At 37.5% G+C, this 27,368-nt stretch overlaps 1 protein-coding gene across 1 annotated transcript in view; it reads left to right on the plus strand.

Annotated features, from left to right (window-relative positions):
• Nucleotides 1-27,368, plus strand: part of LOC124712298 (MAP7 domain-containing protein 1-like) — a 263,516-nt gene that overhangs the window by 195,022 nt on the left and 41,126 nt on the right. The window contains exon 9 of the mRNA XM_047242625.1: nucleotides 10,940-11,078. Coding sequence (XP_047098581.1) covers nucleotides 10,940-11,078 — 139 coding nt within the window. The remainder of the gene's footprint in view (nucleotides 1-10,939; nucleotides 11,079-27,368) is intronic.

Raw genomic sequence — 27,368 nt, forward strand, 5'->3', positions numbered from 1 at the left:
GTTTTAGGTACTCCGGAAAGTATCCAGATTCGAAAGATTCATTAATTATGTCTGTTAATGGGCCCTTTATGGAGTCTATACAATCTTTAATTACGCAGACTGGGATTTCATCAAGTCCTACTGAAGTTTTATTTTTTAGTTGGTGTACTACTAGTGCCACTTCCCTTTCTGTAGTTGGCAAGAGCACCATTGAGTTTGTTGGCTGGTTCTGAGTAGGTAAATCATACGTATCTGGAAATTTCTGCTGTAGTTTTTTTGCAATACTACTGAAATATGAGTTTACAAAATCAGCTAAATTTTTAGAGTTACCTACTGGTACATCTTTGCTTTTAATATGTGAATTGAGGTCCTTTTTAACAGAGTTAGATGTTTCCTGTTTGACGATGTTCCTGGCTGCTTTGCTCCTGTTTTCAGCTTCAAGTAATATTTTGTTGTTTGAAAGTTTTTTTGCGGCTAGCAACACCTTTCTGTATATTTTCCTGTACTTTTTGTAGAATTGCAGAACTTCTGGGTTAGATTGATTATTTTTTATGGAGTTGAGATATCTAAGAGTTTCTGAGGATTTTTTGATACCTATAGTCACCCATTGATTTCTCTTTGTAGTTTTAATTTGATAAAGAGTTTTGGGAAACATCTCTTCAAATCTGAGTTTAAAAATTGACATGAACTTGATAAATTTCTGATTTGCATTGGTTTCTGCATAGACTTCCCTCCAATCTTCATATTCTAGCTGGGATTTAAACTGATACAGGGCTGATTTGGAAAACATTCTTTTGTATGTACAAAGTTTAGGAGGAGTTTCTACATGAATGTTAGTTTTTAAGATCTGGCAGAGGTGGTCTGATAGGCCCAGGTTTTGGACAACAATATGACATTTTTTACTATCAATATCTGTAGCTACATGATCTATGGATGAGGAGGATTCTTTCGTTATTCTAGTTGGACAATTAACAAGGGAGGATATTCCATAACAGCTTAGAATATTCTCATATATGTAGCTAGCCTTATCAGGCTTTATCATATTAATGTTTAAGTCACCACAGATAATTACATTTGCTTTTGGTCCAGAAACCTTGTCTAAGCTTTGATTCAGTTATGAGAAGAATATATCAATGTCTCCACTGGGAGAGCGGTACACACAAAATATGACTAATTTTTTTGCTATGCCAGGTCCTATTATTTCAACAGCGGGAAGTTCGAAATGTTTGTCCTCACCTAAATCTAAAAGATCATATCTAACTTTAAATGACATACCTTTTTTTACATAGATACATGAACCTCCACCATTCATTGAGATTCTGCTATAGTAACATGCAAGGTCAAATGAGGCTAATGCAATGTGTTCAATTTCCTTCCCTTTGCACCAGTGTTCAGTGATACACAAAATTTGGCTATCAAAATTTTCCAATTCTACTTCTAGCTGTTGTGCTTTGTTCTTTATGGCTTGAATGTTTTGGTGAAACACTGTTAGGCATTTGTTTTCACTTATCTTGGTGGCGCCTTTCCCTTTAGACCTGATGCTAAAAAATCGTTTAGATGAGCTGGTGGCATGGTTATTCTTCTGTTGATGACAGTGGAGGTGAGTCTGTTGCCAGTTAGACTTGGAAGTTGGTGTATCTGAAGGTATCTGCCTTATGTTAGTCTTGTAACTGAGGCCGGGTACCAAAAATCCTTGTTGTAGATTCCTCTGCTTGCAAGCATTTATCTCTTTCCCTGTTGTGTGCTGTTGTTCACTGCTTTGCCCCAGCAAAAATCCTGGCTTCTCAAGGGTGGCTGCCTCCTTCTGGTGTGATGACTGCTCCTATTACCACTGCTGCTGCTGTGTGCTGTTGCAGTGAATGCCAGTGATTCTGGTTGCTTGGTTATTGATGTTGGAACTACTGCTGCTGAAATTGCTGTGACTGCTAATGATTCTGGTTGGTTGGTTTTTTATGCTGTAACTATTGCTTCTGTTGTTAGTTCTGCTGCTGCTAATGTTGGTTCAGTAGTAGGTTCTTCTGTTGCTACTGTTTTTTGGATGGTCCATTTGCGTGCTGCTCCCGTTTTTGCTGGTGTTTCTGCTATTGGAGATTTATACCATCCCAGTTCAGTGGCTGTCACTTCATAATTGTATTTAATTGCTTCCCTTATTAAGTTTCCTAACCTGGCCTTTCCATTTCTGTTAAGGTGAAGCCCATGTTTCGTAAAACATTCTCTGTCATGTGTGCTTGAGTCAATTAATTTCACATTGCTGAATAGCCTACAACTACTTTTAAGTTTCGCATTAATTTTGTGAATTTCCTTATTCACACATGACCATTCAGGTAAATCATGCCTGTGGGTAAATTTCACCAGTAAAATGTTTGTATTTGACAGTACTAGCAAAAGACTCAAGAGTTGTTTATACATTTTCATAGCATTGTTTTCGTAAATGTCTTTAGCTCCTGTGCAGATTACAACACTGTCCTGCTTGTCATAGTTATATTTTACAATGTTTTCCGTCACTTCTTTGAAACCAGCACCTGGTTTAACCATGCCTGTGACTGTCGTTGATTTACTATTTACTTGCAGTTCTTGAGAAATTCCTTTGGCGTGACTGTCTCCAAAGACGTCGACTTTTGATTCTTTCTTCTTTGTCACACACGTCGGTTTTTGTTTATTTGTATTTTCACTTTGTTGCAAAACATCGTATTTGTTTTTATCGCAAAATGTGACAGATTTTACGGAGTTTGTTATTCTTTTAGTGGACAAGGGATTACCTTTTAGCGACACTTTTATCCACTCTGACATTGTTTCATTGTCTTGCATCACTTCACTAGCGTTTTGCATATCCTTATTGCAGGCATGACTACTATTCGACAGAACACTGTACCTGTTTTTATCTGTAATTATAATTTCATTTGCTGCCTTTGATGCCTGTCTATCGCTTCCTTTCTGCTTCTCATAACTCACCAGGTTCCCGTTTTGTGGCTTTATTGTTTTATCATTTAGAATATGGCGCAACTTCTTCAGCTCACAGTTTTCATTAGTTATATGCGAAATCTCACGTCTTAGAACATCTACAACTTTTTGTAAACTTGAAATGCGTTCGTTTAGTTTTTCGATTTATGAACACCCTGGACTCATCATTTAAGTTTTCAGTTTGTCTCTGAAGACAGTAAGTTGACCTTTTATTTATTTATTTCACATTTTTACGCCTTTCAGGAGTAACAAACTGCTGCAGTCGTAGTCCGAAACATTTGTACCTTTACAACCTTAGTTGATCAGTCAATGTATCACTTTAAATAGTTCAGTTACATAGTAAATACATTAAACAAATATTAGAACACAAGGATCTCAGTTTGCATTTGCATGCAAAGACTTGCATAATGCTTTTTGTGGTGACATTATGAAGTGTAGTTGCCATTATAAAATTCACTATTATCGCGCCCAAAACCAAAATAAATGTCTTATACAACAGGAAATGAAATTTCATAAATGATTTATGTTGCGTGAATGTTAATTTGTCATAACCCATTCCTGATAAAACTTCTCTAAGTCAGAAATAATATTTATTGACTTGTAACATGGTTATATGTGGAGGAACTGAGGAAAGGTTTAATTACTACTCAATCCTAATGCTATCATAGTTAATACTAGTGTAGACATTTTACATCTCTTTCATTATAATGTACATCCTAAAGCATACATGACAACCTCATAATCGAGAACAGACTCCTTATCTAGGGTCTGCTACTTAACTAACTCTACACATGCAGCAATATCAAATACCTTTATTAGTATTGGAACCCTTATAGGGAAGAAAAAAATTTTTTTTTTTTGTTTTTCTTCGTGGGTTTGCTGTCCAATTTAATACCTCATTTTTAGAGTAGTTCAGTTCTAACATTCTCAACATCTTCACTCATAATGTAATCACCTTTCTCTTGCTGCCTCTCAGGGAGGGCACATAAAACAACATACATCATTTTATTAATACCATAGTAGTGTCATCATATATTAGCCTTACCTCTACCCCACTGTTATAAACAATGGGTTACCATCATTATATCAACCCTGCTATTTCCAAATTATTTAATTTGTTGCAAACTGCCTGATAAGCTTGTTACACCTGACAATTTTGAAAAAAAGAGGATGGTCAGTTAATCTCTGTTTGGTCATAAATCCTGGGTATTATACATGCTCTTTTTTTTGCTGGTTGTTTGATTGTTGGGTCAGTTAATATTACTGCCATTGCATGTGGTATCCTGGTTATCATGAATGGCCCTTCCTACAGTGGGTAAAACTTGCTCGTTGTCCTTCCACACTTGTCACTTCTCTTGCGACTTCTGACCAAGACTACACCTCCCACTCTGTATAATATAGGGGTGCCTTTTTCCCGTATCCTTTTCAGCTTCTTTAGTCATCCCTACTTTAATATTCTTTGTTGACATTGACTGGAGGACAGAGTTTTCTTCTGGCCACATGTCATTCCAGGAAATCTTCCCCTTCTACTTCTTGTCCTATTAACTCTGTTGATGAAACCTTAGTGACCAAGTGTGGCAATTCATTCAACACTAATCCCAATTCAATTACTAATTTTGTACACTTTAGTCACACAGTAAGTTCAGAAAAAATGCCCCAGTTCACGTGTAATCCTTTCTGACAGATTACTTTGTGGATGGTAGTGCAAGATCAAAATATGGTTTACATTCTGCCTGACCAAAAACTCTTTGAGGTTCTTGGATGTAAACTGGTTCCCATTGTCCACTAACAGTTTCTTAGTTTTTACCAACTTGTTTAAAATAGTGACCTCACAATTTACTTACTATGCTATTGTTTGTAGCTTTTCTTAGAGAGTACAACTTTGACCAACATTCTAAAATGACCAGGATGTATCTCATTCCTCCCCAGCCTTTATGCATTGGGACAGAGAAATCCAGTGCCACTAACTCCCTAATTTCTTCTGGAACAAAGGGATAGAGCAATGCATGTACTTCAGAAGTATTTATTTTTACTTTTTGGCATATCTCACAGGAGCATAATATTTTCTTCACCTGCCGATTCATGTTTTTAAAGTATCAATACTTTTTCATGTCCATGATACTTTTCTGTAGTCCAAAGTATGCATAACCTAAGTGTACGTGCCAAGTAAGTAATTCAGTGCTATCTTTGGTGGTGCATAGTAACCATTTATCTGTTTTGTTGTTCTTATGAAACAAAATTCCTTCACGTATCTTCTAATTTTCATCCTGATCTGAGTTGCTTTGTTGTACGCCTTTAATGTGTCTATTTAAACTACTATTTTGCTGCTGTAGAGTTGTTAACATATGACTGAGTGTTGGAATATCTTTTTCATATTTATCAATTTTCAAGAAATATGTAGCAAATGTTCCTCTGCCCTTTACATCCTGGTTTGATTGTAAGTCAACAGATGGTCTTGATAAGGCACCTAGTACAAAGTTGTCTTTTACTTTCTTGTGCCTAACGGAAAATTTAAATTCCTTCAAAAACAGAGACCATCTAGTTAGTTTACTGTGTAAAAGTCTGCAGTTTATTAGGAAGATTATTGCATTATGGTCTTCATGAATTACTGTTTCATTGCCTGTCAATGAGTATTTAAACTTGTGAAAACCCACGCTACAGGTAATGTCTTTTTTCATTGATAGTATAATTACTTATTTTCCTGTGCTCTACTGTGTACTGCATGTGTTCCTGAAATATGCAGCATCCCAGACCATAGTTGGATGCATCTGCTGATAGTTGGAATGGTAATGTGAAGTGTGAGTGAAGTAGTATAGGTGAATTTATTAAGTTTTCCTTATAGTGTTAAACTGCTCTGTACAATGTTCATCCCAACTCCAGGATGTGTTTGCTATTAATAATTTTAATAAGTGTGGTGCATTCAGTACTGCATGTGGAAAAATTTTTCTATAAATTTCTACCATTCCTAAATTAGACTTAAGTTGCCTTCTGTTTGAAGGTTCTGGACAGAGTTCAGTAGCATCTAGTCTATGTGGACCCAGTTTTATTCCTTTCATACTCACTGTGTGTTCCAAAAACTTCATCTCATTCCTAACAAATTGTAATTTTCATAGTTTAATTGTAATTCCTTGTGATATCAGTCTATTTAGAAATTCGTGTAGCATTTGTAAGTGTTTGTTCCATTTAGTAGATATAACTACAATGCCATCAATGTAAATTAAAATCTTATCTCTTAAGTCATTGGCTTTGCCTAGGGTTTTGTGAACACGAAAACTGGAACGTTTAGTCCAAAAGGTAAAACCTGATATTGGTATGATCGTCCTTAAAATAGAAAAACTGTTTACTTTCTAGTCTTTATGAAGTTGTATTTGCAAATATCCATCACTGATATCCATTGTGCTGATGTATCTTGCCCCTGTAAATGTGGTTAACATTTCTTCTATTGTAGGTGGTTTCTCTCTTTCAGGTTCAATTATTTTATTAGCACATCTTGCATCTAATACTTGTCTCACAATTCTATCGGTTCTTTGACTACAACTAAGGGGTTGTTACAGCAACTTTCAGAAGATTCAATGATTAATCATCCTGTCACTTTCCTTTTGTACTTGCATTTTCATAGGAACATGTATGGAATATGGTCTTGTATAGAATGGATTGTGTGGCTTAATCTTTAGAGTAGAAACAAAGTGTTTTATAAGTCGTGGGCTCAAAGAAAACATGTATGTGACTACTTAATAAAGATGCCATCTTCTTTTTCTTGTTTGTTTTGAGATTTTCTGATCTACTCATCTTGTTAACTGTATCCTCTTGATTTACCAGTAGGTTGTTATCATGTACTTTTTTGTCATCATCAGTGACTAGGTTAGCTCCTGCTACTGATGTAAGATTCACCTCTCGAATAGTCACTGGATCATATTTTAATGTGAATGTGTTTCTGTCTTGTCCATAAGGAAATCATACTGAGCTCATTTGAAAAATCTAATGTAACCTTGTGCAAGCTAGTCTATTCTGAGAACAGTTGGTATGTTTAATCCTGCACCTAGAAATGTTGGGTACTTGTGTATATCCACTCAATCCAAATGTAATCAAGAATTCTTCATGAATTGGTTTGCTTATGATTAATGTTATCCCTGTGATTTTAACTCCTGTTACAAGCACTCTTGGAAACACATGTAACATATAGCGTTGTTTGAAAGACCCATAGTCTACTGCACTAATATCGCTACCAGAATCATGAGGTATTCTTATTGGTGTATGCCTGACTATTCCATTAAGTTACTTAACAGGTTGTATTCTTTTTTCTAAGAAGTCATCTGTTAATGTATTTTCAGTGTAATATCTTATTAAACTAGCAATATTATTGTTAAATATTGTACCTTGGTGTTCTGTATCATTGTTACCATATCCTTGCCTATATCCTGTTCTGTTATCATCTTGACAACTGGACCTTCTGTACAGAATACTCACATTATTTTCTCTTGTCCCCCATTGTCCTCTATTGTAACACCCATTTGTCACGTTGTGTTGGTGAGTGTTGTTGCTGTTGTTATTTGATTGCCATCTCTCTGATTGTCTCTCAATGGTGTCTCTCTGTTCTAAATATTCTAGTAAATTATTAACATTACTCAAATCTTTGTCCAAAAGTTTGTCTCTTACTCTCCGTCGGAGGAGGCTGAAAACTACATTTAACAAAATTTTCTCTCATGTATGATCATCTAAGTACTTAGCCTTATTAATGTGCCACTCAGGAAAATTCCTGTATACTTTCCAAGAGTTATTATTGTATGGTTTTAAACACAACAGTTCACAGCCATAACTTTTTCATTCCCGATGTCTCCAGTACTTTGATTTGAAGGCAATTTCAAATCTTGGTAAGTTCTAAAGTTTTCCAATAGTAGCGTTCCCCATTGCGGACCAACATCCATCATATGGCCTATGACAAATCTTATTTGATTATAATCTGTCCATGTTTCTGGTTTTTTGGTAACATACCTTTAAATGATTTCAAAAATAAAATGGGGTGTATCTTTCCTGATGGCGTGAATTTCAGAAACTTGTGATTTATTCCTTTACTTAATAAAGTACTGAAATCATCACAACTGTTACTTACTAACTTACCCATCATTATCAGATCTACAACCTCTCTTGTTAGTTCTTGTCCTTTATAATTAATCTGTAGTACATTGTTAGTAGTAACTAAGAATTGGTCATTATTGTTAACTGTTGACAGTCTATCACCTATGACTGTGGTTATGGAAGGTATGGATTTATTATTTATTCAAAAAAAAAAAAAAAAGGTTCCATAGGTTTACTGTTTGTGTCCTTAAGTCTGGTTGTTTTTTTGTTCAACTTCTAGCTTTTGTAATGTTGGTTCTGTTTCCTTAATGATAGATGATACCGTATTACATTAATATTCTTGTTTGTAGTCTTCTGTAAGATGTCTTTAGTGTGCAGTAAATCTCCCTCTAAAATTTGAATTCTTTGTATTAAACTACCTAGGTAAGATTTTAGTTTATTTACATGTTCCAGTTTGGCCTCTACTTTGTCCTCCACGATACCCAGCTGTTCTCCAGTTCAGCAACTTGATTGAATCCTAAGTCTAATCATTTTTCCAACCTGCCCATTCTGCCATTAAGTTGAGAAGCATAGTTTCTTATCAATGCTATTTACTCTGTTCTCAGTTTTTGTGAATTATTGTCTGTTTCTGTAAATCTGTTATTCATTAAGGCAAATTGCTCTAATAATAATTGCATAAACCCTTCCATGGTGAGATTGTTATCTATTAAAGCTGTGTCAAGTTATTTGTTTATAGCTATATGTCTAGAATCCAGAAATGAGTATATATGTTGGTTGCGACTACACTTCACCTAATGTTCAGACTATAGTTCTTAAATTCCTGTTCAAAAATTTCTATGTCGTATTTTACACAAACACCTTTTCAGTCAAAACAATTACTGCAAAAAAATCACTGCACTTTACACTCGTCAGACGCATTTTTGTCTTGTTGAATTTGTCGGCTGCTGTTGCTGCTGCAATTGCAAAGTGTGGAAATTGTTGTCAGTTGTTAAACTCTTCATTGTATCACAACAAATTGCTCATGTACTGTCAAAAATATTTGGTAGTGTCGAAATATTTATATTTGGACACTGTATTTGTGACCCATCTATATAATTCTCATTTCCTCCGTATGAATGTTTGATGTTTATTTGCTGCTGTATTTCTTCAGTTATTCAGTTGATAAAGCCTTGTTACAACATTAAAACTGGCCAGCATTTTTTTTTTTTTTTTTTTTTTTTTTTTTTTTTTTTTTTTTTTTTTTTTTTTTTATAGTAATTAGTCCGTATTTGTTCTTGATATTCTTCACTGTCTTATTAGCACTAATTGACTGATTGAATCTTCTGGCTGCATGGTATTCATGTTGTTAAAAGGACAGGAATTCCAATACAACATTATTTTTGACAGTTTTTGTAGCATAGACTTTGTTCGTGTGGCAGTATTCTTCACTAAAATTCGCCACGTGCTAGGGTCTTTGACTATCTTGCATTTTCAGTGGAGCAAACATTGGCTGACTCCTGACAAAATCATTCTAAAAATGAAATAAAGGTAATTGTCTCCTTGACAAAAAATACTCTAATTCTCAGCTCAGTCTGCTTGTTTATTTATTTGAAGCTACACAACATGAATATAAAATCAACATATGTAAGAGAGAGTTTTTATCCTTACAACTGTTTCTTTGAACTATTCTCTAATTATGTTGATAATCATTTCTGTCATACAAATTAGAACAGCAGCATATTGTTTAATTATTCCTGCTGTGTGATATAGTCATTCAATTGGTTCAGTATTAATTAGTTCTCAGAAGGTACAGGATACGTTTTATGAATAGCCTTATACATTTCTGGAACTAGAAATGGTTTTCATGTCTGCTAATACTTCAAGTTGATTTGAAATACCTAGTTACACCATAGTTCAAATTGCATGTTAAACTGTTTGGGTGGGTCAGATCTGAGAGAGGTGGAAGGTAACCTCCAATAAAACTATGGATGAAGAAGCATTGTGGTGTGCAAGCTGCCTGAAGTCAATGACTTTTTACTATTTCTTATTATTCAGACACTGTAGTGTATATCTCTGGCAACATTTCAGAACATTGTGACAAGTGCGTTTTTGCATGTATTTCACTGGATATCAATCATTTTTCTTTATTCTATAAAATTCATCTGCCTTACAGCTATGTTTTTATATAAAGATTAAATGAAATAGAGTAGCTCAAAAACTCATTGTTCAATGCAATGCATATATGATAGGAAATGCTAGTTTTTCAAGAAAATTCTTTCTACATCAGGCAAAGACACTTGAAAAAATAAATAGAAATTCAACCAGAATGCATGTGAAGAGAGAGGAAGACAACAGGAGAAAAGAAGAGTGCCTGGGCCAGATCTTTGATACTTGTGTCCCTTGAACCCAGTCGTAGGTTCTACCTAAACCATATCCTGTCATCTACATGCTTCCAGAGAAGCTCAAGACCATTCTCTTTATGTTTTAGTTGCTAGCTTAGAGTGCACACTAAACATGAGCTTGTGGTTCTGGTATAATGTATTTTGCTGTTGCATGGTAGGTATACATCTGAGTCATGTGTAGCAGTATTTCTAAGAGATACAAACAGTGGGAAGAGAAACACTTGTAAATATGATAAAAACTACAAATGATTCAGAATAATACGGAGTGTATATTCACCCAACTACCTGCCTTGTCACATTTTTCCCATACTCTGTGGATCACACTCGTCACCTATAATCTGTAACTGAGTTGTTCTTTATTCTTGAATTCTCATTGCATTAGAAGCATATGTCTTATTCATACAATTGTGTTCTTTGCAAGTCAGTTTTTTATTCTTTATTTTCACTTTCATATTTTTATTTTTTGCTGTGAAAATGTAGTAGTATAACCCTATGGGTTCTTCAGTTTCTGGTAGTATACTAAACAGCTGAACTGATTTCAGAGCCGATTCCACTCCTCCAAGTTTAATGATGAGCGAGTTCAGCTGTGGCTCACCCAAGAAATTAGCAGGTCTATTGGATTCGCAAATGGCTACCTCAAGAGGAGAATTAATGAGGCTCGAAGAAATAAAGAAATTGCAGGTTTGATATTCTATCTTGGTAAATGATGTGTTACTATGTTTCATTTTTTATAAAGTTGCTCGTAAAATGAGTTGTTTGTTGAAAATGTGTCCACCAAATAATCATGGAAGAAGGCACGTATTATTCATGTTACATACAATTATGAAATGAAGATTTTCTTCTAAATAATGTATGTAGACATAACATCATGCTATAAGGTATCAGTGGATCTAAACAAGCAAAAATATTTCAATTTACAAACCATACCCTTCTTTCTCTCCAAGACTAGTAAAAATAGAATCTGAAAATTACTGAACTTATTTGCCTGAGTAATAGTAAACATTGTCTTCCAGTGTTATCACTCATTTATAGGTTCACACTATAATTTTAAAAATATTCATTTCACCTTCTAGCTCATGATACTTGTTATTGGTTTTACAGCCACTGTTGGTTGTTACAGTGTACTGCTTTTTCCACACAAAGTAGGCTCCAGTTTATAGGAAAATACATTGTAATTATTGAATTAATAGTATTTAAAATTTCCCTCGTTGCCACCTGTTGTTTCCCCATTACAAGTGACTCTATGGTTGGGACATCAGCAACTGGGGTAGTACCTTTTGTATAAAGAACTCTGAAAACAGCTATATCTAGAACCAGTTTTATTTCTTGTTGTTTAGATATACACCTGATGATGTGGCTGTAAGCCACAAAACCAGTAGTGTGTTAATAAAATTGGTTCAACATACTGTTGCTTGCGGAGTTCTTGCTATAAAGTATTATCCCTATATTGCCAACACAAACTGATAAAAAAAAAATTTGCACCACTTCCATACCTTTGAGTGCATGTGTGCTGAAATTCAAGGCAAGTAGGGAATGATAGAATAAGCCTTATGAATTGAATGATTTACTTGGGGGTGGGGGGTGGGAACAATTGTGGACTTAGCTCATAGTTGCCTGCACCAGGATTGAGTTTTTGTGCGTTACTATTCCTGTCATTCTAGTAAAACCAGCCAATACTCTTAAAGAGCAGTAGGAAACCTTTACTAGTTCTTTATTAGGCACAATTTCATCAGGGCTTGATGACCCAAATATTCCGTATCTTTTGGTCTCCAGTGCTTTGAATTGGAAGATTAAATGTTATGTGGTTTGGGCCTGCTCACCACGTAGTCTACACTTACTTCTCTATACCCATCATGTGCAGGTGTTTCCTGAAGTTTATGTGGCCAGTCATTAAACCTACCATAATTTTAATCTTTCTCCTGTTCAAGCTCAGGACTGAACTTCTTTTAAAACACAGTTTTGGCACCATTAGCTTGCCTTGTTTTTGGATTTGGATCTTCGTCCAATATTCTGATTGTTGCCTCCTAAACCAAACGCATTGTAGAGGCCCCAATGGTTTGGTGATTCTGTGGAAGTCTAGCAGCAAAGCATTGCAGATGTTAGAGGTAGCTGATGGGCACAGACTGAGCAGGGTAGTGCAGTGACTAGCACATTGGACTTGAATTCAGGAGAATGACGGTTTGAACCAATGTTCAGCCATTCTGATTTAGATTTTCCATGATTACCCTGAATCGCTTAAGGCGAATCCAACCTTGTGCTCCTCTCTAATGGCCTTGTCAACAGGCAGGCACAATATTTCAGCATACTACTTTCAGCAACAAAGCTCTTTATTCATTCAGAGATGGGACAGGCTTGGCACTGAATTCCTGGGGTCATAGTGGAAAGGCACTGCCTCGGCAGGCCAAGCCAGGCAATTGTTACACCTTGAGCCCATGCAATAATTGTCCCTTCTGTGGCCTAAAGCAGTAAAAAATCATGAGAACTGAGCTGTTGACTTGTATATAAACACACCAATTTCAGGTAAGGTATGAACAGACCAACAGTGCCTGTAGGGATGAGGAGGTTACACTGGATGACAGACAGATGAGGCTCAGCCAGCAGCTGCCATTATTTTGGGCCTTTGTCATCTCTTATACTGATTACTCTCCTGAGACTTAGTACTGTACCACTGAGTGGCACCTCTTCCTGGCCCACTGCAGGAGCAACATCCAGTGGTCAGTGGGCCAACCCTACATGCTGCCACCACCCACCTGTCTTCATTGGTGTGGGCACTGTGGTGCCTCATATCATCTCTCCATGAAGATGGCTTTCCCTGCCAGCATTCTGTCCAACTGCAGCACAACTGATGCTGCCAGTTTACTGCATGATCTGCCATAATGGCTCACATGTTGCTAAGCTGAACATAGGTGTCAGCAATCATGGGTGCATGTCGCTGTCACAGACCAACTACCCTGGTGTACTTCATTAGGTGCCAGAAGTGCTAATTTCATCTCCAGTGGTTATCAGATGATCTGACATTCACACAGGAAAGCATCACAACTGCAGCAAACAGTACCATCACAGTGAGGTGACTGAGAAAACTGTTGTTCTGCTTGCTGATGTGGAAGAGATGCGGTCTAAAAGAGAAGTACAGTGTAATTTCAGAGTTACGTTGTGCAGCTGATGTATCGTGTTTTGCTGTGTGTGGAATCTGTGTCAGTAGTGTGTTGGATGTGCCGCCATTATGGACATGCAACCAGAAGTGTACAGAATCTAGGTGTTTGATGACAAAGCATAAATGGTCTATAATTCTTAGTGTGTGAGTAGCTGTGGACGTGGAAAGTGTCTATTTTGTTGTGAATAATAGTTACAGACTTCACAGTGGTAGAGCCAGAGACACACGGCATGTTCAAACCCGAGGCAGTACAAGTATTACTAGATAAAATAGAGTTTTTAGTGGCTGAGAAGTTGGAATTAGAGGACAAGTTCTAGATAGGGATGAATAGTTAGCATCTGTGCGGCTGCCTTTACCTGAAGTGGTTAGACATATGAATTAGGGGAGAATGAAAAATGAATAATGTAATATTACAGGAAGCCTAGATAGAGCATGTGATGCATTCCTGAGGGACCTGTCATACGACATATCATAATGAGTGTGGACAGGTACCCCAGAAGATCCTAAATTCTGCTGTTAGATTAGCAACTGAATTCTAGAAAACTGACATAGCAGCTAGTGTACATAATAAACATGGGATATTCTCCAATAATGTGAAATATTATAATTGGTATCAAACAGGACACATTCAGAGGCAGTGTTGGTAGCCTCAGTGGGATAGGAAGGGTGGTTATCAGCAGCAAAGTAATGGAAACACCAATAAGGACAAACAAGGAGGTAATACAAAAGTGTTAAAACAGGGTGTACACGTGCACAAGGAAAAAAAATCCCATATTTTTCCTGGATGTCCCGGTCAAAAATACACATTTTCCATGTTAAGTGACAGAATACTTTCTCTTGGAACCATAAAACTTATCAACCCCTTCAATGGTTAAGGTTTTAAACACTGACATAGAATTCCTGGCGCTTCAGAAAACAACCCCCCCCCCCCCCCCCACACACACACACACACACCACCACCACACCACCACCACCACCACGAGGTGCTTGCGTGTGCACTTGTTTGTTGTTGGAAATGGTGCATTTGCTTTGCAAAATAAGTTTATTTTGTTTTCTTTCCCTCGTTTATGTTTTATTGCTGCAGTGTTATTCTGCAGTAGAGGACTAAAGTCAAATTCTTTGTTACAGTGTCAGTTCTTACCAGTCAGAACTACAAAAATTTAACTGAAAACTAAAACAATGAAAAATTTCCAGAGTTCTAAAACATTCCTGGGTTTTTCCCTGTTTTTCCTCCCAGATGAAAAAATTCCCGGGATTTTCCCAGATTTGCCAGGTTGTCCTGAGTTATATACACCCCGTAAAAACACCAAAGCAAACCCGAAGTCCACTCAGTGGTGTTCCTGTAAAATAGATGCAGCGAGTATCTGTACAGAAGTGGAGTGTGCTGTAATAGTGGGTGTGAAAATAATTGAATCCACCATGCTATAGGTTGTGTGGGGTAGAAGATTCTGCTGGGAGATCAATTGGATTGTTCGAATTAAGTTTTCGAGTTTATGTGGTTCAATTTGAACAATGTGTGGAAGTGGTGCATCATGCAAGTGATGATTATTGGATGATCATAGGGTTACACTTTTTGAATGAGCACCATGCCAAAATTGAGCTGTCTTTAAGGATCACACTGTCTGTACTGCATATGAGACCACTAAAGCTTGTTTGCATAACATTCTGCCTGATGGCATCAGAAAGTCAGTTTGGGTGAGTGTGGAGCCAGACTTACCAGTTGATGTGTTGTGTGTGGTACAACCACTGAAAGTGAGTGATGTATTGAATACTTTGCAGTGTCTTGTTAGAAGGAGCATTGTACACATACAAGAGGGAGATGGCTGGAGACTAGTACCAATGAATCTGAATAATTTTAACAACGAGGAAATAAAATTAATGAAGGGAATGATTACACAAGAGGGAGATGGTGGGAGAATGGTACCCATGAATCTGTATAATTTTAACACCGAGGTGATAAAGTTAATGAGGGGAATTATTATAGCAATTTGGACATCAAGAATTGCTACTGGCAACACCCATGAAGCGACATTGAATACTGATGGGAAATGAAGCACCAGTGTACCGTAAATCATATTGGTTGTCCCATTATTTGCAGCTGATTATGGAAGAATTTATTGACCAGGAGTTAGTCAATGCAGCCTATGGGATAATAGAAGAAAGCATTAGTCTAGCATGTGGTGCTGCTGTTGTGGTTGTGTTGAAGAAATCAATAGATCAATATAGGTTTTGCTGTGAACATAGGAATCTTAACAGTAAAATGGTGACAGATGCATACCCCGTTCCGAACAATTTTGGACAGTGTTTATATTTTTCCACTATGGACTTGGGAAGCGAATACCATCAGATAGATGTAACTCTGGAGAACCAAACACAGACAGCATTATTGATCCCCTGAGGTCATTATCAGTGTAGAAGGATGCCATTTTGATTAAAGAATGTTCCAGCTACATTTCAGTGTTTACTAGATGGGGTCTGAGGGGATTAAGACCTATCTGGATCGTGTAATTGTGTTTTCAGAATGTATGGATGAACATAGACAACAATTAAGAGACATTTTTCAAAGATTGTGGGCAGCATGTTTGTCTTTGAGCTTGGAGAAGTTTAATTTTTTTAGGCATGTAATCGGCAAGGAAGGATTCATGACAGACCCAAGACTGGTACACATCTTTTCAATTCTTAAGTCGTGTAAAGAGTTGCATTCATTTCTAGGACTCGCAAATTTTGTGGGAAATTTGAGAAGGACTTCATAGATATAACAGGTAGACAGTCGTTTTTTTCTTGCTCTATCTGCAAGTGAAATAGGAAAGGAATCAACTAGTAGTGGTACAGGATACTCTACGCCATGCACCATATGGTGTCTTTTTGGAGTATGTAGAAGTAGATAATGTGACCACTGACACAGTTGTTAAGGAAAGGGGTAAAATTTGACTGGTCAGAGAAGTGTTGAATTGCTTTTTTGTTGTTGAGGAGGGCACTAACATCAAGCCCTGTTTTAGTAGTCCCAGACTTTGAGAAAGAATTTATGTTATCAGGTGACACGTCCAATTAGGTGTGTATTGAGCCAAGAGATCAGTGGTAAGAAACATCCAATAGCATGCACTTTAGGTCTACTCAACAAAGCAGAAAAGAGCTATTCCGGAAAAAACAATTGCTTGGTCTGAAATACAGATATATATACTTCAAGAATTACATATATGGGAAAAAATTTAAAGTAGTTACAGATCATGCAGCCCTCAAATGTTTTTTAAGCTTGAAGGACCCTCCAGTAGGTTAACAAGGTGGGTATTGCATCGCATTCTGTTTGATTATGAAGTGGTGCATAGTCCAGGTGAGAAACATATGAATGCAGATGGGTTGCACAGGAAAGTGACTATAATGCAAACATGGGGACTTGGCCTTGCAGAATAGCAAGCAGCACAAAATGCTGTCACTAACTGCAAGCTATACGAGGTGTGATCAAAAAGTGATGGGAATTTTTTAATTTCATGGGTTGTATACATTCAGTTTTCAATTTTTTTTTATCTTGGTGATATGCATGTTCTGGGTCTATGTTTGCATTTTCATCTGTTTTGGATATTTAATTTATTGTTGGCAGTCAAAAGGGTTATTCATGTTTTCAAGTGCTTGGCGAATTTTTACTCTTGAAAGAGATAGATCAAAGAATTTGCATTAAATTTCGATTTTAAAATGGAATAAAGTACACCAGTGCATTCAAAATGTTGACTGTGGCTTTTGATGAATCTAGTATAAGCAAGAGAAGAGTGTACAAATAGTATGTGTGGTATAAATGTTTCAAAGAGGCTTGAGAATACATTGAAGATGACAATCACCCTGAATGCCCTAGCACATCAATTAGTGACAGTACTGTGGAAGAAGCAGAGAAAATGATTCTGAAAAATTGCCAAAACACCAGCAGAGAGATTGTTGTTGATCCTTGGGCTCATGCTGAGCAATGTTTTTGGATGTTTTGGGTTTGAAATGTGTAGCAGCAAAGTTTGTTGAGTTTTGACAAAAAACGAATCCATGTAGACTTTGCTGAGGAATTGTTGAATGAAGTCGACAATGCCCTAGAACTTCTAAAGAAATTTATAACAGGTGATGAAGCATGAGTATGTGGATATGGTGTAAAAGGAAGGCCCAGCTGTCAAAACTGAAACTGCCTGAAAAGCAAAGATCGAAAAAAATTTGACAAGTTTGATCACATGTTAAGGTTCTTCTCACTGTTTTCTTTGATTACAATGGGATAGTGCATCATGGGTTCCTGCTTTATGGTCATTCAGTCAATGAGGAATATTACCTGTAAGTTATGTGCCATTTGCATGGAGTAGTCTGAAGAAAACGAGCAGAATTGTGGCAAAACTACACACAGAAATTGCATCACAGTAATGCTCCTGGTCACACCTTAATGCTTGTTCATGATTTTTTTGGTGAAAAACAAAACCGTTTTGTTGCTTCAACCATTGTGTTCACCAGTTGTGCCCCCCTGTGACTTCCTTCTATTCCTGAGGCTGAAGAGAATTGTGAAAGGATGTCGTCTTGCCACCATTGATGAGATAAAAACAAAATAACTAAAGGAGCTGAGTGCTATTATGATAAGCAAGTTGCAGATGTACTCCCAAGATTGGAAAAAGTGCTGGCACAAGTATATTATATCTGCGGAAGATTACGTTAAAGAGGCAAAGTTGATGCAAATGAATAAAAAAAAGATTCTTTAAGAAAAACAAAAATTCTCATTACTTTTTGATCACACCTTATTTAGGACACAGCCACAGTTCAGCATGAGTATAAGATAACAAGGTTGCGGGTCACACATGGTAGTGCTGGCCGAACTCAAAGGGAAAGTATTAAAGGAAGTTCACAATCGTGTATTATACAGACATTGAGGTTGTAGGGCAATCTAAGGATAGCGGAGAGGTATTTGTGTAGAAGAAGAAAGGTAGATGGAGACCAATGTGTGAGGAATTGAGTGCAATGTGTGCAGAGAGCAGGTAAAAGTTGTAAACAAGTGTTATTGCAGAGATTACCATAGGCTATGAAACCATTCGTAGTGATTGGAATGAACATGTTGTGTCCACTTAACTGGACTCCTGCAGGGAACAGTTTTGTATTGACAATAATATTGTATCATTTTTCTATATATGTGGTAATAATCAAAATCCCTAATCAGCAGGCAGCATAGTACTGAGATGATGTTGAGTCACTATATGGACTTGCACCATACTGACTGGGACATGTATCTTTCATTTGCAGTAGCAGCTTACAGTTCAAAGGTTCACACCAGTAAAGAGCTATCTGCATACGAAGTGATATATCTGATGAAAATGCTTCTACCATTTGATATAATTAAAACAAAGAGCGGTAGAGACAAAGAATCAATGCATAATTTCATGAGAACATTGAGAGATGTGTGGAGATAAGTGCAGAGGGCAAATAAAAAGGCTTTGGAGTAACAGAAAGCAGCAGTAGGACATGGGTGAAGGTTATCTCATTATAGGGTAGGCAGTGGGTAACATTGTGTAGCTCATACACACTGAAGGGTAAGATGAAAAAGTTTGTCATAAGATACCAAGAACCATATTAGGTGACAGAGACCATGTCTCCAGTTACTGTGAAGGTACAGTTTGCCTACTAAAACAACAATAGTACATGTTGGATGCCTACAACCACTCCTTGGTAAGCAGATAAAGAAGAAGAAACAATTGAGTGTATGCAGGGATATTGAACATCCAATGCAGGAGTTATCGTATGAATGGAGGTCAAGAAAATGGTGAAGAATATTCAGTGTGTTTTCAGTTCTAATAATGTGATCATAGGAGTAGAGAATTTAAGGTTTTGTAAAGAGTTATGAGCAGCAATGTTTTGTTGTTATGTAGCAAGTAAGTTTCGTGTTTAGTAATATTGAAGTGTTTAGGTTAGGGTTCACATTTTTCATTTATGTGTGTCTAGTATAAATCAACGACAATGGGCATTTTGTTAAGGGGGAGGGAGGGTGACTGTAGTCCCTGTCATCTGGTTGCTGTGTACCAGGGTTAATAATGAAGGGGATGGCAGTACTTGCCTCTTTACCGGGGGGGGGGGGGGGCGGGGGGGGGGGTAGGTGTGGTCACTTCAGGGTCATAGCCTGGAGGGCAGAATACTATTTACTGGACAGTAAGGTGTAGTAATTAACAACCTTAACAACCATCAGTGGGCACTTAGACTAATTTTTACTGCATGACAACTGAGAAACAAAGTAAGAAGGCTGGAGGATGTGTTTTCTGGACAAAGGCGAGAAGCAAAGAGCAATGGAATACACAGAGAAGTGTTGGCAGAATTCAGTAAACTATATGGGTCTTATGAACAATTGAGGGAGTAAGTACAGGAACTGATAGATGGAGTGCCATGAACTATATGACAAATCTAGAAATGATGGTTAGATGTTATGGCAAGAATACTGAAGGTTGTTTTTGAGAACTGTGAATGAGCAAGACATCAGGGGACTGTACGGCACCACATAAAAAGTGAAGGAAGTAGCAGGAAGTAGTAAGTCAATTATTGAATGACTTGCCATGCAGATAGTAAGTTTAGAGCACGAAGTACTTGATAATACATGCATGTTACAGAAATTGATGGGAGAGTTGAATGATGGAAATTGATGGAATATGCAAAAGCATCACACAATAGTTTGAATTGGGATTCAGGAACCATGCGAACCGAAATGGATTTGTTAGGCACAAGAGTTTCCATAGCATCCACATTGCAATCACTATTAGATAGCATTTGGAATGCTTGGGCGGTAATGACAGCTGTGAAACTTCATGTTTGCAAGAGGGAAATGATTATGGTCTGTCCAACTAGGGTAACCCTTACCAATAAAAGTACATGTGAGGTAGAACTGCTCCTAGGGAAAGCAGATGGTCAAGGGGGTCGAAAGGGTGTTTTGTATCACAAACATTATTTCCAGCTGGCAGGGCTGCACTGGATTTACTTGTTATGTAACTCTGTAGTAGTAGTGATGAACTGATAGGAGTAGGGTAGATTCACAGGGGTGAAATTGTTGGAGTTAGTGATAGTGGAATGTTGATCAATGAAAAATGTGTGATGCAATGAGACTAACTTGCCATCAAACAGCCACAGTTTCAGGAACTTTCAAACTAAACATAACACAGCCTCAACTGTACTGGCCAGACAAGCCACTAGGGATGTTCCCAGTATAGAACTTGCCCTACATCAATAACACCTTGAAATCAGACCTAATCATAGCCACACAACAAGAAGGGCATGTTTTGGTAGGACAGATGTTACTACACATTCAGCAATATTGAAGGAGGGACAAAATCAGATGATAGTGTTTTTTGGTTTCACGTTGCTGCTGTCTAGTGCTGCCACAGGAGCTCTTAGGCAGAAAGCTGCCCTCCTCCCTGACCTCCTGATGCTACTGGATAACCAGTCAAGCTTAGTGCTCAGAGAATAATAGTAGGAGAAAATAAGTGTTGAATGAGTGACTCTGTATTATGTGTGAAAATAAGAAGTGTGTTTCCTAGTATACAAGAAATTAGTAGATTCATATCATAAACTGGTAAAAGATCATCATGGATACTGTAATAAGAAAGGAGAAGTTAGCAGTATTATGTTAATTTATAAGTGACAAATTAGAAATAAAAGTTAATTGGAAATGCAAGTAGTATGAGGAATATGTTCTCTAGTGTGTAAGTTGTTGAGAAACATGAAGAATCAGGGTATAAGCACACTAGAGAAATATGGGAGATGTTAAATGTCACATGGAGGGATTCCAAGAGGACAAGACTAGCATAGTGAAGCAATAACAGCAGTGATTAGTGGATAACAGCAGTGATTGCCTGCTGAGTTGATGTATCAGCCAGTGTGGAGGAATTGCCTGGGGTCGTGGCTAGCGAGAGATAGACATTTGTACTTGGTGTTATGCGTACTCAGGAGAGCTAATGAACCATTCAGTAGTTTGATGGAATTATAACTTTGTAGTTATGGAAGAGGAACTTAGGACCTAAGTATTCTAAAGAAATTGCAGCATATTAATCTTGGTGTTTAAGTCACCTAGCACTACAAAGTAGAAGTTATTTGTAAGTATTGAATGTTGTTAGCCATATTTGTTATGCCTGTTACTACCTGATCCTGTGTAGAGACGTGGGGACCAGGTCTTCAGAAAGAAGGGGATACTGTAGTGGCCCCAACAGTTTTTCGATGATTCTTCTTTTTCAGAAGAGCCAGAAAAATTCTGCCTGGGCCTGGTGACTTGAGTGGCGGATATGTTCCCACTACCCAATGGATTTTCTTGAAGTCAACACTTTCTCTGGCAGATTCCTGATTCTCCCATTGGTTATCTATAAACCAATACCTACAGGAACTGAATCTTGCCCTGTGTTATTTACCAGGGTGCAATGAGGGAAGTGAGTCTTGAGAAGTACATCTAGCATCTCATGTCCTATCCTTATATTGCCACTATCCTCCTTCCTTAGTGTACCTCGCAGATCTGTAGATTTTCTTGTGAGGATTTTGTGAAGTCTGGCCCTATGAGCTGTACCTTCCACATCCTCACAGAATACCTCCCAGGATGGTGGTTTTGCTAACTTAATATCAAGATTGTATTTAGCAAGTTGCTTCCAGTATTTTTCCTATTGTCCTTTCCTTCTTGCAAGGTTTAACAGTCTTCTTACCTACTTCCTATGCAGTTCCAGATTATTGGTCCATTGAGGTACATTCCTGCTTGTATGCTTCTTGGTGGTAGGACAGTTTTCTAAGTATGAGGTCATCATGGCAGAAGTCAACTGATCTTCCATTTCCCAAAAATCTAGATTTATTATCAGAATTTTAACTTTTAGATAAATGTGAGTTTAGTTCTTTCCTATGTGATTCCCAGTCTATTTTTCTAGGATTCCTGTAGGCTATGGTCTGTTTAAAACCCGTATCAACCAAGAACTTAATATACATGTGATTAGATAAGGTTGGCTCCATCACCACACGTCATTGTTTCACATAACTACCCATTAGGGTGGACACAAACATTATGTCAATTACTTCTCCTCGTCTTAATTGCTGCAGATAGGTTCTCTACCACCATTGAGGCCTCTATATTACTGTAGTAGGTATTCCAATAGTTATTCACTTCTGCAGTTAGTGTCACTGCTTTCTCATGCCAGGTTGTGGGCTTTGGTGTCATGAACAAGCTACAGTTGCTCATTCAGCTGCAAGGATGTGTCTGCCTGTTTCCTCATTTCTTGGGAAGGAGGAAATTTGTTCTCAAAAGGAATGTAAACTGATGCCAGTACAAATTCTCTCATCCTTCCTTACATGCTGTTCATCCTGATGTTCACCAAGTCCCTAGAACCCACCTTTGGCTTGAATGAAATTCCATACTTAACATAAATGCTTGTTCTGGGCCTCAAGACTTTCTGATTCTGCACTCATACTTTCTCTAGCAGTGTCTTCAGACATAGTTTCTCTACCAGAGTCTTCAGAGGAACATCCTTAAGAAGTTTTGGGGCTTGGATTGAGATCTTCTTGGTCTTAAAGAGCACTACTGTTGTCTTGACTAGTGGCTTCACCTCTTCCCTTGGAGATATATATCACCATAATATTCTGGGATTGAAGAATAAAGTAGATGAGCTCCTGGTTTGTTTAGATGACATTGAATCTGATGATGTAATAGATATACTATGCCTGTCTGAGCATCATGTTGTGTCTGATATGGAAAAGGTAAATATCAGTGGTTATAAACTAGCTGCACATATGAGTAGAGAGAATAAGGTGGGAGGAGGAGTTGCCATATATGTCAAAAGTTATCACTGTGTAGAAAGCTTAGATACAAAAAAGTTTTGTCTAGAGCAACATATAGAAGCATGTGCCTGTCAGCTTAAACTGAAGGAGGGCTCTTTTATAATTGTAACAGTATATAGGTCCCCTTCAGGAAACTTTCATTTATTCCTGGAAAACTTGGGTGCCTTGTTGTGCTGTCTGTCAGATAGGGGAAAGCAAATTATTATTTGTGGGGATTTCAATGTTGATTCACTGAAAGAGTGTAATAGGAAGAATGATCTGGAAGTCTTGCTCGGTTCTTTCAATTTGACATCTGTCATTAATTTTCCTACTCAGGTAGTGAAGGACAGCAGCACATTGATAGATAACATTTTTATAGACCAAGATAGGTTTAAAAACATCAATTCTTGTCCTGTTGAGAATGGGCTTTCTGATCATGATGCTCAGCTAGTTACAGTGACATAGCTCCGTTCAGTAATGCTCAATTAATGACTCAACAATTAGAAATTTCAGAGAAAAGCTTCAGCAGTTAGACTGGGATGAGGTGTACAAGGAACCCGATGCTAATTCAAAATATAACTTATTTCATGATACACTTGTAAGAGAATTTGAAAACTGTTTCCCCAAGAAAGTAGTTAAATCTAATTATAAGAAACCATGCAAAAAACTTTGGCTTACTAAAGCAATAAAAATATCTTGTAACCACTAAAGGGAACTGTATCCAACAACAAGAAAGAGTAATGACCCAGAAACAGCCAAATATTATAAAAACTACTGTGCTACATTAAGAAAGGTTATTAAAAAGTCCAGAAGCATGTGCATCATGTCTGAGATTAATACCTCTGATAACAAAATCAAAATAATTTGGAGTATTATTACATATTATTACAAGGGAGGCAGGGCAACCAAGAGTACAGGATGACAGCATCACCATCAAAGCGAATGGAAACGTGATAAAAACAAGCCAGAAGTTGAAAACATTTTGAATAATCATTTTTTAAATGTTGTAGAGAAAATAGAATCTAAATGTTCATTAGAAGAAGCAAGGCAGTTAATGGAAGAGGCCTTACCCACACCATCTGATACAACTGAAGTTCCACCCACCTCTCCTTCTGAAATTAGGAAGATAATAAACTCTCTGAAGAATAAAAGCTCACATGGAATTGATGGCATTTCCAGCAGGATAATAAAAGCTTGTTCCCAAGAAATAAGTGGGATTCTTAGCCACATATGTAATAGCTCTCTGAAGCAGGGTATTTTCCCAGATAGACTGAAGTATGCCATTGTTAAACCACTGCATAAAAAAGGGGATACGTCTGATATCAACAACTACCACCCAATCTCTCTTCTGACTGCCTTATCCAAAATTCTTGAAAAAGTAATGTATTGTAGAGCAGCTTCACACCTTTGCAAAAATAAATTTTTAACAAAATGCCAGTTTGGTTTCCAGAAGGGTTTTTCAATGGAAAATGCTATATATACTTTCACTAATGAAATATTAAATGCTTTGAGTAACCAGAAGTCACCTGTTGGGATTTTTTGTGATCTATCAAAGGCTTTTGATTGTGTAAATCATGGAGTACTTCTAGATAAGCTCAAGTGCTGTGGTATGAATGGGACAGTGCTCAAATGGCTTAAATCATACCTAAGTGGGAGAATGCAGAAAGTTGAAATAAACAGTTCACATAATATGCAAAAAACTGGTGATTTCTCAATCAGGGGAACAATCAAGAATGGGGCGCTGCAAGGTTCGGTCTTGGGTCCTCTGCTGTTCTTAATATATTTAATGACTTGCCATTCTATATTCACGAAGAGGCAAAGCTGGCACTTTTTGCCGATGATAGAAGTATAGCTACCACACCCAACAGACAAGAATTAACTGGTGAAATTGTAAACGATGTTTTTCAGAAAATCATTAAGTGGTTCTCTGCAAATGGGCTCTCATTAAACTTTGACAAAACACAGTATATACAGTTCCACACAGTAAATGGAATGACACCATCAATAAATATAGACTTCGATCAGAAATTGGTAGCTAAGGTAGACTATTCAAAATTTGTAGGTGTATGCATTGATGAGGGGTTGAACCGGAAAAAACACACTGAGGATCTGCTGAAACGTTTGAGTTAAGCTACTTATGCTATTAGGGTCATTGCAAATTTTGGCAATAAACATCTGAGTAAATTAGCTTACCATGCCTATTTTCATTCTCTGCTTTCGTATGGCATCATATTCTGGGGTAACTCATCATTGAGTAAAAGAGTGTTCATTGCACAGAAGTGTGTAATCAGAATAATTGCTGGAGCTCATCCAAGATCATCCTGCAGACACTTATTTAAAACGCTAGAAATCTTCACTGTAGCCTCACAATATATATATTCACTTATGAAATTTGTTATTAACAATCCAAACGAATTCAGAAGTAATGGCAGTGTACATGGCTACAACACAAGGAGAAAGGATGATCTTCACTACTCAAGGTTAAATCTAACTTTGGCTCAGAAGGGGGTAAATTATGCTGCCACAAAAATCTTTGGTCGCTCACATAATACCAGCAAAAGTCTGACAGATAGCCATATAGCATTTAAAAGGAAATTAAAAGAATTTCTTAATGGCAACTCCTTCTACTCATTAGATGAATTTTTGGATGTAGTAAGTGGGTAATTTCCCAACCCCACAAAAAAAATTGAGTGTCATGTAATATTTTGTGTAATGTAATATCTTGTATAGACACCTTTTATTAACCTGACACGTTCCACATCATTACGAAGTGTCATATTCATTATCTATGGAAAAAGTACTAATCTAATCTAAAAACCATCTCCTTAAGACACTCCGCTGTTCCCATTCCCTCACAGAGAAAGCACCTTTGTCCAAACAGACTTTCCTAAATGAGATTTTCACTCTGCAGCGGAGAGTGCGCTGATATGAAACTTCCTGTCAGATTAAAACTGTGTGCCCGACTGAGACTCAAACTCGGGACCTTTGCCTTTCGCGGGCAAGTACTCTACCAACTGAGCTACCGAAGCACGACTCATGCCCGGTCCTCACAGCTTTACTTCTGCCAATATCTCGTCTCCTACCTTCCAAACTTTACAGAAGCTCTCCTGCGAACCTTGCAGAACTAGCACTCCTGAAAGAAAGGATACTGCGGAGACATGGCTTAGCCACAGCCTGGGGGATGTTTCCAGAATGAGATTTTCACTCTGCAGCCGGAGTGTGCGCTGATATGAAACTTCCTGGCAGATTAAAACTGTGTGCCCGACCGAGACTCGAACTTGGGACCTTTGCCTTTCGCGGGCAAGTGCTCTACCAGCTGAGCTACCGAAGCACGACTCACGCCCGGTCCTCACAGCTTTACTTCTGCCAATATCTCGTCTCCTACCTTCCAAACTTTACAGAAGCTCTCCTGCAAAGCTTGCAGAACTAGCACTCCTGAAAGAAAGGATACTGCGAAGACATGGCTTAGCCACAGCCTGGGGGATGTTTCCAGAATGAGATTTTCACTCTGCAGCGGAGTGTGCACTGATATGAAACTTCCTAGGAAGGACTTTTGATAGAGTACATCATGACGTGCTCATATCAAAAATTCTGAAGAGCGGTACCACTGGACAACTCATGCAATTGCTAGAAACATATTTAAAGATTAGACAACAGTACACAGAGATTATATTCCCTGATGGAGAAAAACAGGAGAGGAGAAGGTCAAGCATAAGAAATAAACATTTTGGTGTTCCTCAGGTCTTCATTTTAGGTCCAGTCCTATCCATATGCTATGTAAATGATTTCCCAAGTTCTCCTAACAATAAGCAATTGATCATTATGTATGCAGATGATACATCTGGTGTCTGATATGCAGACAGTGAACCCAGCCCAGTTGGAGAGATGCATAACTTTATTGAAAAGGCAAGAGCTCACTTAGAAAGAGACAACCTAAAAATAGGGAAACTAATAATATTCATTTTAAACCAATTCGTCGAAACAGACAAAATGCTGTGGTTGATGAAATTCTACCAAAAATCTGTACAGATTGTAAATTCTTG

Source organism: Schistocerca piceifrons, chromosome 1 (assembly GCF_021461385.2).
Source record: "Schistocerca piceifrons isolate TAMUIC-IGC-003096 chromosome 1, iqSchPice1.1, whole genome shotgun sequence".
Taxonomy (NCBI): domain Eukaryota; kingdom Metazoa; phylum Arthropoda; class Insecta; order Orthoptera; family Acrididae; genus Schistocerca; species Schistocerca piceifrons.